The 12,511-nt window shown below is 44.9% G+C and overlaps 1 protein-coding gene across 5 annotated transcripts in view; it reads right to left on the bottom strand.

The window, feature by feature from the left end:
• Nucleotides 1–8,011: 8,011 nt before the first annotated feature.
• Nucleotides 8,012–12,511, bottom strand: part of LOC113435354 (scaffold attachment factor B2-like) — a 47,289-nt gene continuing 42,789 nt past the window's right edge. For all 5 annotated transcript variants that reach the window (XR_003373903.2, XM_087922654.1, XM_026699126.2 and 2 more), the window contains 2 exons: nucleotides 11,627–11,693; nucleotides 8,012–8,466 (listed from right to left, as the gene is read on the bottom strand). Coding sequence is in view for 4 of the 5 variants with exons in the window: in XM_026699126.2 (XP_026554911.1) it covers nucleotides 8,340–8,466; nucleotides 11,627–11,693 (194 nt within the window). In the remaining variant the exon portion in view is untranslated. The remainder of the gene's footprint in view (nucleotides 8,467–11,626; nucleotides 11,694–12,511) is intronic.

The raw sequence follows: 12,511 nt of genomic DNA on the forward strand, positions 1-12,511 counted from the left end.
CTCATCTCCGTTTCAAAGCCGAAGAGCCAGCGCTGTCCGAAGACGTCTCCGTGGTCATGTGGCCGGCATGACTAAACGCCGAAGATGCACAGAACGCTGTTACTTTCCCACCAAAGTGGTCCCTATTTTTCTACTTGCATTTATTTTTATGTGCTTTCAAACTGCTAGGTTGGCAGAAGCTGGGACAAGAAACGGGAGCTCACTCCATGACGTGGCGCTAGGGATTCGAACCGCCGAACTGCCGGCCTTTCTGATCAACAATCTTAGTGTCTTCGCCACTGAGCCACCACATCCCTCTATTTTTAAAAAATCCACCCATAAATGCAAAACTGTACTTTAAAAACAGGTTACAGGTAGTCCTCGGCTTACAGCCATTCATTTAGAGACTGTTTGAAGGTACAGCGGTGCTGAGAAAAGGGACTTATGACTGTTTTTCACACTTACGCCCATTGCGACATCACGTCGATCAAAAAACACTAGGCAACTGACTCATATTTATGATGGTTGCAATCTCCTTGGGGTCACGCGATCCCCTTTTGCGACCTTCTGACAAGCAAAGTCAATGGGGAAGCCAGATTCACTTAACAACCGCGTTACTAATTGAAGAACTGCACTGATTTGCTTTACAACTGTGATAAGAAAGGTCGTAACATGAGGCCAAACTCACTTAACAACTGTCTCTTTGGGCTCAATTGTGATTGTACGTCAAGAACGACCTGTATAAGCAATCAGAGGAGCCCATTTCTAGAGATGGCTTTCATTTTATTTTTCTTTAGTTTTGTGCTGTCCAGCCAGTATGTAGTAATGGGAATTGAGATAGTTAAATTAGAATTGGGAGCTGTCCCCTTAAAAGAATGCCTCATGGTAAATGTAGTCAATGCATCCTGGGAAATGTAGTCCATGACATGCGGTCACATCTGTAATCCTGATTGGTCACTGAATTGACCTTGGCTGGGTTGGGGGAGGTTCCTTCACTCTTGCTCGGACCCCAGCATCATGCTGGCGTCTCTCCTTTTTTCTCCCACTCTATGGGATGAAAAGATTACTATCCTTTTACACTATGGAGATGACTATGCAAAGATTTGGACATTAAGATGAATCTCGATGTAACCATGAGTTATATTTGAGGATGCCTTAAGAGCCAACAAAGAAACATTGTATGGAAGCCTTTGCAGAGTTGCCTGTCTGTCTTTATACACTCAGCCAGTAATTATAAAAGACAGAACAGTAAAAGGATAGTGATGAACAAGTTTCTTTGGTAACTTTAAGATATGTGGACTTCAGTTCCCACAATTCCCCAGTCAGAACTTCCAGGGAAGCCATGTTGGTCTAAAACAGCTTTGCTTTTAGTGGAGCCGACAATTACAGTGGAAAGGAAATGGCTCCCTGAATTCCTCTCTGGATAAAAGTGAGGACTTGAGATGGTCGAGATAGCTCCTTACAGATGTTACCTATATCCAGAGTCTAAAAGAGAGATTTTTGTACATTTTAGAGCTTTGGGAGAAACAATTTAGCTCAGGCTGGTTCAGAGTTTTTTAAAAGGACACTGAATTCCCCTCTTTCCCCACTTAATCACTTTTATTTGAAATACCTTGTAAATTGTGTTTTTAAGACACTAAGAACCTCCAGAAGGGCAAATTTTATTACACTGGGTGATTTTCCTTCAATCCGCAGCAAAAGAAGATTTATGCAAGTTTAAGACTTAGAGGTGGGGGAAAAAACTTTTCCTACTTGGAATTAAGGATGATTAGAATGTTGATTTTGGAAGGTTTTCAAAGGGACGAAGAGGTCAGATTAGCTGGAAAGAAGATTTCGGAGAAGTTATAGCTTGTGGTAGGCAATTTTTTTCCCTGTGCATTTTTAGAGAAAATGAGAAGGCATGGTGGTGTAAAGGAAAGAAATATGAAATCGATGTGCTTGTTCAAAGTTTATATAATAAAGCTTCAGCTTTCAATCTTAATCACCAAAAGTCCATTAAGAACTAGCAGAAATATTCAGATAACTGGATGGATGGATGGATGATTAGATGGATAGATGGATAGATGAAGCTGGAGAGACATGATTTTTTCTGATAGCAAATGAATGGACTTTTGCTGATTAAGATTGAAAATTGAAGCTTTATTATTTGATAAAAGTGAGACATGAGATAAAGAGGTTTTGGTTGAAATATTAGACATGGTGTTGAGATATTGAAAACATTTGTACTTGTCAAAAAAAGTTAATTTCTTTTTTTAAATTCTTTTTTAACTGAATATATTTTTATATCCCTCCATTTTCCCGTTTTTCACTTTTTCTCTTATTTATATTTTTCTCAATTTTTATTAGTTTATTGTCTCTGTATTTTAAAACTTCAATAAAAACCTTATCAGAATTTCTCAGCCAGCCTGCAAATGCCCGATTATGACTCCTTTTCTTTTCAACTAATTATGTAGGCAATTGTTTCTCAACCTTTGCCACGCTGGCTGGGGAATTATGGGAGTTGAAGTCCATAAACGCTAGCTAGGGAATTATGGGGATTGAAATCCACAAATGCTACCTGGGGAATTATGGGAGTTGAATGTTGCTTTTATCAGATTGACTCCCGTGAGGACATGGCCGACTACATGTTGTGTGAACCAGTCTGTGTGTGTGTGTTGTTGTCTGGATTGGCAAATTGCTGACAAGAGCTTTGGGAGCCTTTAGATGTGGACTTACACCCTTTTGGGATTTTCAACCTTGGCAACTTTTAAGAGGCGTGGACTTCGGCTCCCAGAATTCCCTAGTCAGCCATGCCGAGGTGCAGACTTCAGCTCCCAGAATTCCCCAGTCAGCCATGATGGGCTGGGGAATTCTGGGAGTTGAAGTCCACGCTTCTTAAAATGGCCAAGGTTGAGAAACTCTGGTTTAAATCAATTAAATCCACTGCTGCTTGTTCAAACTAGAAAACATCATCATAGAAAAGCAGAGGTGGATTATTAGGAAAATGGTACCTAAAATGGTTGCATAGATTTTTCCCCACTTTTCTCTCCACTTTGAAGGGGATGCTATATAGAGAGAAAATAGGATAGTGTCCCACTTTGCAGGGTTTTTGTCAGGGTGAGATGCATGAAACGCTTCAAAACCTCTAAAAGGAGCCAATAAAATATGTTTAATATAACAAGGAAAAAGATCGAGGGTAGGAAACCCATTTATTTACTTTTCTATGACCAAAAAAAAAAAAAAGGAATTGTGGGATTTAGGGGATATATGACATCCATCATCCTTTAAAAAAAACATTTTTGAACGGGGACCGTTTCAGTCATACATTTCATTTATTATTAGATTTATTTTATTTCATGTATTTATTATTAGACTTCTAGGCGTCCCATCTCGCCGAGGCACCCTGAAGTAGCTTAGCTTGCAAATTCATTGGAGGTGGAGAGAATTAAATTATTCTATACATTCCAAAAAGAAAAAGAAAAGAAAAATTAAAGTTGATTTAGGGGCAAAAAAAAAAAAAAGTAGCAAGTCTCCATTGGTTAATCCCTACTGCCATCTGGTGGGCGGTTAAAGAATCGCAAGCGGGGGGGGGGTTATGAGACTGACCAATGGGAGACGTTGAAAAGCAGAGATGAGGTCATCCAATCTCATATTTTGCATTTTGCAACTGAAAGTGGTAAATCCATTGTGTGTTTCATTGTTTAATGGCAGGACGTCTATTTTAGTGCAATATTTCCCAAATTCAACCACCGCCAATCTCAGGAAGGTTTAGTCTTAATTCTGGTCAGCCAGAGACTCGTATCTTAATTGCTGCAATATTGAGGTATTTTATCATCTATGGCAGCTTGTTCCACACTAATTTTTTTTAAAAAAAGAATAGCGGAGATCTAGCGATTCCCAATCTTTGAGTCTTAATTCTCCCCAGTTAAAAAAAACAATCAGAAGAGAACAGGATCTCAGAGTTGCTTAAAAACACAACGGGTGGAAACTAATCAAGGAGAAAAGCAACCTAAAACCGAGGACTTTCCTGACAGAATAATTAACCAGTGGAACAACCAGAGGTCTTCCAGTCCACCCCCCCCTACTCAAGCAGGAAACCTATCCCATTTCAGACAAATGGCTGTCCAGTCTCTTCTTCAAAACTTCCAGTGTTGGAGAATTCACAACTTCTGGAGCCAAGTTGTTCCACTGATTAATTGTTCAGTCAGGAAATTCCTCCTTAGTTCTAGGTTGCTTCTCTCCTTGGTTAGTTTCCATCCTTATTGCTTCTTGTTCTTGCCTTCTCCTGCTTTGGAGAATAGCTGGACCCCCCTCTTCTTTGGGGCAGCCCCTCAAATACTGGAACACTTCTATCATGTCTCCCCTAGTTTCTTCTTTTCATTAAACTAGCCAAGCCCAGTTCCTGCAACCGTTCTTCATGTTTTAGCCTCCAGTCCCCTAATCATCTTTGTTGCTCTTCTCTGCACTCTTTCTAGCGTCTCAACATCTTTTTTTATATATTGTGGCGACCAAACCTGCACGCATTTAGCTTCCATCCATTTCTTCTTCTTGTCCTGCCTTCAGGTGCTTTGGAGAATAGCTTGACTCCCTCTTCTTTGGGGCAGCCCCTCAAATATTGAAAAAGTGCTATCATGTCACCCCCTAATCTTAGAATTAGAATTCTAGTAATTCTTAATTAAAAACCTTTTCGTGAAATCTTGCCTGACTTGAAGTTCTGGAGAATGGAAAGAGGAGTTAAGAGCATTTTGGTCGATTCTTATAAAAATGGTTGCCCTTGTGGACATGTTTACAACTGGGGGGGGGGGGGTGCTTACTCCACAGTGCAACGCAAAACACACACATACAGGTAGTCCTCGACTTATGACCACAATGGGGACCCAAATTTCCATTGCAAAGCAAGGCGGTTTGTTCAGTGAGTTGTGCCAGATTTTATGACGTTTTCTGCCCTGGCTGTGGTGAGAGCGAATCACAGCAGTTGTTAAGCGAATCACATGGTTGTTAAGTGAATCCTGCTCTCCCCCCCCCACCATTGACTTTGATGGAAGCTGGCTGGGAAAGTTGCAAATACTGACCGCAGGACACTGCAACAAATGCCAGTTGCCCAGTGCTTGAATCTTTGTTAAGAACCAGCTGTAATTCTTTTTTAGTGCCGAGGTTAACTTCAAAGTTACTAAACAAATGGTTGTAAATCAAGGACTCATTCCCTGGCTCTGCTTATCTGCTATTGGCTTGCCCTGTCAGTGTTTATGGTTCTGTATTCAGGTTATTGTTTCCAGTTTGTTTATCTGGTGTTAATCCCTGCTTATCTGAAGATTGATTGCATTGTTTGGCTTTCTTTTTTGCACTTTTTGGGTTGCCTCTTTTGAATGGTATGTCAATATAAACAGAGAAAAACCCGCTCCCTTCTAGCACTGATGATGTTCCCTAGTTGGGTCATGAAACGTCTGCAAGAAAATCACCGAGCTCAGAGACCACCAAGGAGCCCCATGTTCCTCCTCTTCCTCCCCCTCAATTCCATGAACCTTACTCCCTTCTAGCACTGATGATGTTCCCTAGTTGGGTCATGAAAACGTCTGCAAGGAAGCAGCCAAGCTCAGCAGGCACCAAGAACCCCAGACCGCGGCATGCCAAAAACCAGGTCAGGCAAACAAGCGAAGCCCCATCCATGGGATACAGGCGGCACGCAAAGCCGTCTCCTCCGGCCCATGGAAAATCCTCTCTCCACAGTCCTGGGTGCCCCAAAAGTCAGGAGCCGCTGCTCTAAACCAGGGCCTGGAGGAAGAATCAGGGATCCAAGAGTTTTTGAACATGGCTTGTGCAGGAGGAGATATCTTGGATATAGATGTCCATAGGGAGGTCAAAAAAAAAAACTCAAAATGGCAGCTGTAACTGGTTGTTCCAAGGGGCAAAAGCTGTAAACTTTTGACAGGGTTAATTTCTTAGGTACCCGTTCCCGCAGCTTCATAAATGGGATCTGGATCAGGTCTACTGTTTGGCCCTACAGGCCAAGCATCAAACAAGGGGGATGGACTAGATGAACTCTGATGTGCCTGCTCTCTTTCTACAATTGCAAAACAAAAAACAAAAAACCACCCATTTGAATGGGTGCATTTCCTGCCACCCAGTCAAGTTTCTGAACGCTCTGTTCTTTTTTCTTCCGCAGGTGGCCTCCTCCGTCCGTTTCAACTGCTGAGTTTTCTTTCAGACAAGACCCACCAGGACTTCAGAGGGATCCTTCAAAACGAGGGACATCGCTGGAAGCAAAGGTTTCCCTGTGCAGCAGGCCGGGCTTCTCGCTTCTCGTTCTGTTTTTGTTTGTTTTTTGGAAAGAATGTTAATAAAACCCTGCCGAGAGAGCCGATCTTGAAGGCGTCTCGATTCTTTCCTGCATTGCTTGGAAATATCCAGAGGCGGCGGCGATCAGCTGGATCCAAGAGCCAAAATTTGCAAGCTGTGATTAGAGACTTTAGTGGATCTCAGACCCAGGTGGAAGGATGTGTGTGAAAACATCCACCATGGAAGGACAGGAGGAAAGCAGAACCCAAAAGGACGTCAAGAGTCCAGTGATTTTCAAACCTGGCCACTTCAGGTGGGTGGACTTCCAACTCCCAGGATGCTAGCTGGGGAATTCTGGGAGTTGAAGCCCCACCCGTCTTAAAGTACCCTGACAAGGGAATTATGGGAGTTGAAATGCACCCGAGTTAAAGGAAGGTGGCTGGGGAATTCTGGGAGTTGAAGTCCACCCAACCTTAAAACCTGTCAGTTTGAAAATTCTGGAAGTTTACATCCACCCATCTTGAAACATGCTGGCAGGAGAATTCTGGAAAGTTGAAGTCTGTACATGTTAAAGCATGTTGGCTGGGGAATTCTGGCAACTGAAGTCCACCTATCTTGAAGCAAGCTGGCTGTTAGCAATCTGTCCACCAATTAGTTGGGTTGGCAATGTATAAACCAACAATGTATGTTTTGTAGCTTTTAAGACAAAACCACTGCATTGATTTGTACTGTGTTCCGATTGACTGTATTGCTGATTGCCCTAAGAGGGAGCTAGAAGTCATGGCTTGTTCTCTCTGACATTCTGTTGCTATCTAAGCTGTGCTTATACTTTTGATATCTTTGTTTACTGGAAATGACAAAGGCAACCGGTAAGAAGACTTTGTAATAGGATATTATTTGGGCTGTTAAACGTATACGACCTGGTCCGTTTATTGGACTGTTCTATTTCTTAAAGTAAACTTTAACTCAATTCAGGGTAGCTGTGTGTGGCTGGATAATTATTCATAACTACTCTCATAAACGTTTCCCTGTGCATATCCTTGTTACTCAAGGGTTATTCTGTACAGGTCGTAACACTGGCTAGGGGATTCTGGGAGCTGAAATCCATGCATCTTAAAGCACCCTGACTAGGGTATTCTGGGAGTTGAAAATCCACCCATCTTAAAACGGCCGGGTTTTAAGAAACACTGCCCCCCAAAATCCATTTTGCCCTCTGCTTTTTCCCCACACCCTTTCAAACTGTACATTTTTAATCTTTTTTTCTTCTCCTGAGTACCGTGCCCACCCGCTTCACACCTGAGTTTGTCCAGCCTGCCAACGCAAGAATGAATGCTGGCCAAACTAAATACAGATAAACCTCAACTTATAACCGTTCAAAAAAAAGTGACTTATGACCGTTTTTCCACACTTGCAACCATTGCAGCATCGCTACGGCTGCGTGGTCGTAATTCAGATGCCTAGCAACTGGTTCATATTTATGATGGGTTGAAGGGTCCGCTTTTGTGAACTTCTGTCAAACCAAGTCAATGGGGGAGTCAACCAGATCCACTTAACAACCACGGGACTAATTTTAACGGCTGTGATTCCCTTAAGAACGGTGGCAAGAAAGACCATAAAGCGGGGCAATACTCACTTTAACAACTACTTCGTGTAGTGACAGAAATGTTCAGCTCAATTGTGGCTGTAAGTCAAGGACTTCCTAGTATTTACCTGTCCTTCGCGGAGATCATTTCCAGATCATCGTTGATCGGCTGCCTCAAAGATTTTTCCCATCAGCTCAATACAGTAAGATTTATTATTTGTGGAAAAATGGAATGCTTCCTGCGAAACAACTGAGTGGTATCCCGGTATGAACATACCCAGAGCCGGGGAGGAAACATACACACACACACACAAACATACACACACACACACACACACACACACACACACACACACACACCCAAAGGGAAAAAAAAAAAACCACGGTTAAGTTCACAACATCTGCAAGCTACTGTGGTGGGAATTCTGTTTCAGCAACAACAGTTCAAAGGCCATAACCAGGGGAGCAAAAATTCCACAGAGTGGGCCACAGGGTTGTGACGGAAAAGGAGAAAAAGAAATCTTCAATAACGGCGAGCGAAACGCGGGTCGCCCGGCGAGGTTGTTCTATCCTGGCTTGCAAAACCGCCTGGCACGTTGGGGGCCTGCGCGACTGGGTTCTGCGATCCGCCTTGTACAAATTCTCCACGCCTGTGTGGACAAAAGAAAAGAAGAAGAAGAAAAAAAAAGAACAACTGCTTTAAGTTCTGAAGTATCTCTCTCACTTTCCTTTAGACCGGGGTAGTCAATTTTTTTTTATACCTACCGCCCACTTTTGTATCTCTGTTAGTAATAAAGTCTTCTCTAACCGCCCACCGGTTCCCCAGTAATGGTGATTTATAAAGTAGGGGACAAAACCGCTACCGCCCACCATGAAAGCTGGAACGCCCACTAGTGGGCGGTAGGGACCAGGTTGACTACCACTGCTTTAGACCAAGGGTCTTCAAACGTGGCAGCTTTAAGATTTGTGGAACTTCAACTCCCAGAATTTCTCCTCCAGTCATGTTAGCTCAGGAATTCTGGGAGTTGAAGTTCCACAAGTCTTAAAGCTGTCAAGGGGTCTTCAACGTCGGCCATTTTAAGACTTGTGGACTTCAACTCCCAGAATTCCTGAACTAACATGACTGGAGGAGGAATTCTGGGAGTTGAAGTCCACAAGTCTTAAAGCTGTCAAGAGGTCTTCAACGTCGGCCATTTTAAGACTTGTGGACTTCAACTCCCAGAATTCCTGAGCTAACATGACTGGAAGAGGAATTCTGGGAGTTGAAGTCCACAAGCCTTAAAGCTGCCAAGTTTGAAGACCCCTGCTTTAGATGAGGATGAATTGACAGGTCGGTCTAGCAGCGAAAGGAACAGACTAGAAACCGGCAGATGGGGAGTTCTAGTCCAGTGGTGGTGAACCTTTTCGGCACCGAGTGCCGAAACAGGAGCACGTGCACATCAAAAAGGCACCAAGCGCCAAAATGCGTGTGTGCACGCACACACGTCAGAAACCGGAAGAGCAGCTCTCGGTGCACGCATGCTGCCTTCATGCACACATGCACGTTAGAAGCCAGAAGACCAGGTAGCCGGCCCGCGTGCGTGTGCCATAACCTGGAAGATGAGTAGGTTACGGCTGGAGTGCCCGGAGAGGTGGCTCTGCATGCCACTTTCGGCACATAGGGCATAGGTTCGGCATCACGGTTCTAGTCCCACCTTAGGGACTAGAAGCGGAGTGACTCTGAGTCAATCATCAGGAGACTGGGAGTTCTAGTCCTGCCTTAGCATGGAAACAAGCAAGGGTGACTTTGGGCCAATCAACAGGAGACTGTGAGTTCTAGTTCTGCCTTAGATAAGGAAATTGGCTGGGTGACCATTAGGTGATGAGTTCTGGTCTAGACTAGATCTACCCAGCAGCCATTCTTTATATGTTTTAGCCTCCAGGCCCCTAATCGTCTTTGTTGTTCTTCTCTGTACTTTTTCTAAAGTCTCAATATATTTTTTTACATCGTGGAGACCAAAACTGGCTTCAGTATTCCAAGTGTGGCCTTACCTTCAAGGCCTTCTAAAGTGGTATTAACACTTCAGGTGATCTTGATTCTCTCCCTCTGTTTATGCAGCCTGGAACTGTGTTGGCTTTTTTGGCAGCTGAAGCACACGGCTGGCTCCTCTTGAAGTGATTATCCACTAGGACTCCGAGGTCCCTCTCACGGTTACTACTACTGAGTGAGGTACCACCTATCCTACGCCTGTGCATTTTTCTTGCCTAAATGTAGAACCTGACTTTTTTTCACTACTGAATTTCACGTTAGTTAGCGCCCAGGGTTAGAAATCTTCTCTCCCCGGAATGAAGTATTTTTGCACATCCCCCGACTGCACATCCCTAAGATAACTTCAAAACATTTGGAGCACATCAGGGAGCCAATTCCTGCCCGAGACAGGCAGCTGGATGGGCCCATTTGCTGAGAGTAAAACTACAAAGCATTTAAAAAGTAATTTCAAGTTGCAATGAGAATGAGACGATTTAATAGGGCATTTCAGGACGATTTTAAAACCATGTATTTCCTAAGCAAACTTGCATCCCAACAAAGCTACTATTCCGAAACTTGTCCCACTGAAAAAGGTGCTTTTTTCTCAGCCTGGATCCTTTTCCTCCAAAATTCTGGATTAACCATCGCCCTTCTCTTTCCAGTTAAAAAAGAAAAATGACAGCATTTTTGGCCTGTTTGGTATATACTAAAATAAACCATACCAGTGTAAATGAAAGCCAGGTCATCCGAGTTAAATGATGGGCAACTTGAGAACGGAACAATGTTTCCACCCCCAGATAGGAAATATTAATATTCAATGTGCCCTATCATAACAGAATCACAGAGTTGGAAGGGACCTTGGAGGTCATCTAGCCCAACCCACTGCTCAAGCAGACTTTACTGGAGGCTAAAACATATGAGGAACGGTATTACCCCATCAGATCAATCATCATTCATGAGCAACCTAGTTTGCACTTGGAGAAACCCAGCGAGGTTAAGAGTGACCCTGAAGGTCTTTAGGGCGAGACCACTAAGCACCCCCATAATTTTCCCACACAGGTAGTCCTCGACCTACGACCACAATCGAGCCCAACATTTCCACTGCTAAGCAAGAGTTCAGCCCGTTTTACGACCTTCCTTGCCACCGTTGTTAAGGGTAAAATCTCTGCAGTTGTTAAAAGTTAGTCAGGCGGTTAAGGGAATCCGGCTTGACCATTGATTTGGCTTGTCAGAAGGTCGCAAAAGGGGATCGCATCACACACACACACACACACAGACACACACACACACACACCAGGCCACTGCGACTGTCATTTAAAAATGAACCAGCTGCCAAGCATCCGAATTTTGATCCTGTGATCGTGAGGATGCTGCAACAGGCGTTAAGTGGGGGAAATGGACACTTTTTTTCAAGCACCGTTGCAACTTCAGAAAGTCGCTAAGCGAATAGTAAGTCGAGGACTACCTCCAGCACCCTAATATTACTTTAGCACCCTACCTCCAGCACCCTAATATTCCTCCTCCGGTCATGTTAGCTCAGGAATTCTGGGAGTTGAAGTCCACAAGTCTTAAGAGTTGCCAAGATTGGAGACCCCCGCTTTAGCACAAAACATATGAGGGGTGGGGCGGAGGGGGGGCACATCTTGGTTGTACTTTTGTATTGGCGGGGAGGGGGGAATCAACCTTTTTCTGGCTGCATGCAGAAATGAGCTTTCTTCAAGCGGCTTCTTGGGGAACAGGATGTGAGATTAAAAAATAGGGAGAGAGGAATAGAAATAAAGGAATCTTTTATTGAGACTCACCCTGGTATTTCTCCTCTGTTCATTACGTGGCCGGGCCCGGCCTGGCTAGGAACGTTCCGCTCTCCGCCTAACAAGCCGAAACAAGAGCGGGGAACAGGAGTTTACTGTAGCGAATGCATCCGCCAGTCTTTATTGAGGAACACAACTTGCAAGGGTTTTTAAAAGCTGTGACATGTGTGGGAGGGTTTTTCTGTGGACACCAAAACCCATGGGGCTCCACCAGTTATGCCTGACCCAAAGAGGCTGCTAGGGGGTCCTTCAGGGACTCTTGAGGTTGGGGTTTTCCTGGGAGACACTTCATGACTCAGTGCTAGAAGCAGGCATGATATTCCCCTCTGAAAAAAAAAATCGGGGCTGGCCAAAAGAGACTCCCCGCCGCGCACCAAGAAATCGCACACACAACACACCGACGCTACACACCCTTCCTTTCCAGCCGGTCAGGTGTGGATCAGCTCTGGAGCTAGGCAGCCGCTTCCCTGGTGGTGGGGCTGAGGCCGCCACCCGGGGAGCGCCCGCTGCTTTCCCTCGCCAGGGCTGGGCGGCGGCGGGTTGCACGGAGGCTGGTCTGTGGCTGCCCAGCTCCCTTTTCCTACCGCTCAGCGGCCTCCGCTCGCACCGCCCGGGCTCTGCTCAGGTATCCGGCTGGGGCTGTCAGGAGTTGCTACGCCGGCTGCGGCTCCGCGGCTCAGTCCCGCGTTGCCTCGGGAAGGGAAAGGCAAAACCAGGAGCCGCCGCTGCCGTTGCAAAGCGCCGCTGTGGCTCTTCCTTTTTGCCTTTCCCTTCCCGGCAACGCAGGACAGGAGCGCATGCGAGCCGCGCGCGGTAGCAACTCCTGACAGCCCCAGCCGGATACCTGAGCGAGGGAGGGGAAGGAGGAGAAGGGGG

This window comes from Pseudonaja textilis, chromosome 1, assembly GCF_049901715.1.
Source record: "Pseudonaja textilis isolate UNSWEBS1 chromosome 1, rPseTex1.2, whole genome shotgun sequence".
Classification (NCBI taxonomy): Eukaryota; Metazoa; Chordata; class Lepidosauria; order Squamata; family Elapidae; genus Pseudonaja; species Pseudonaja textilis.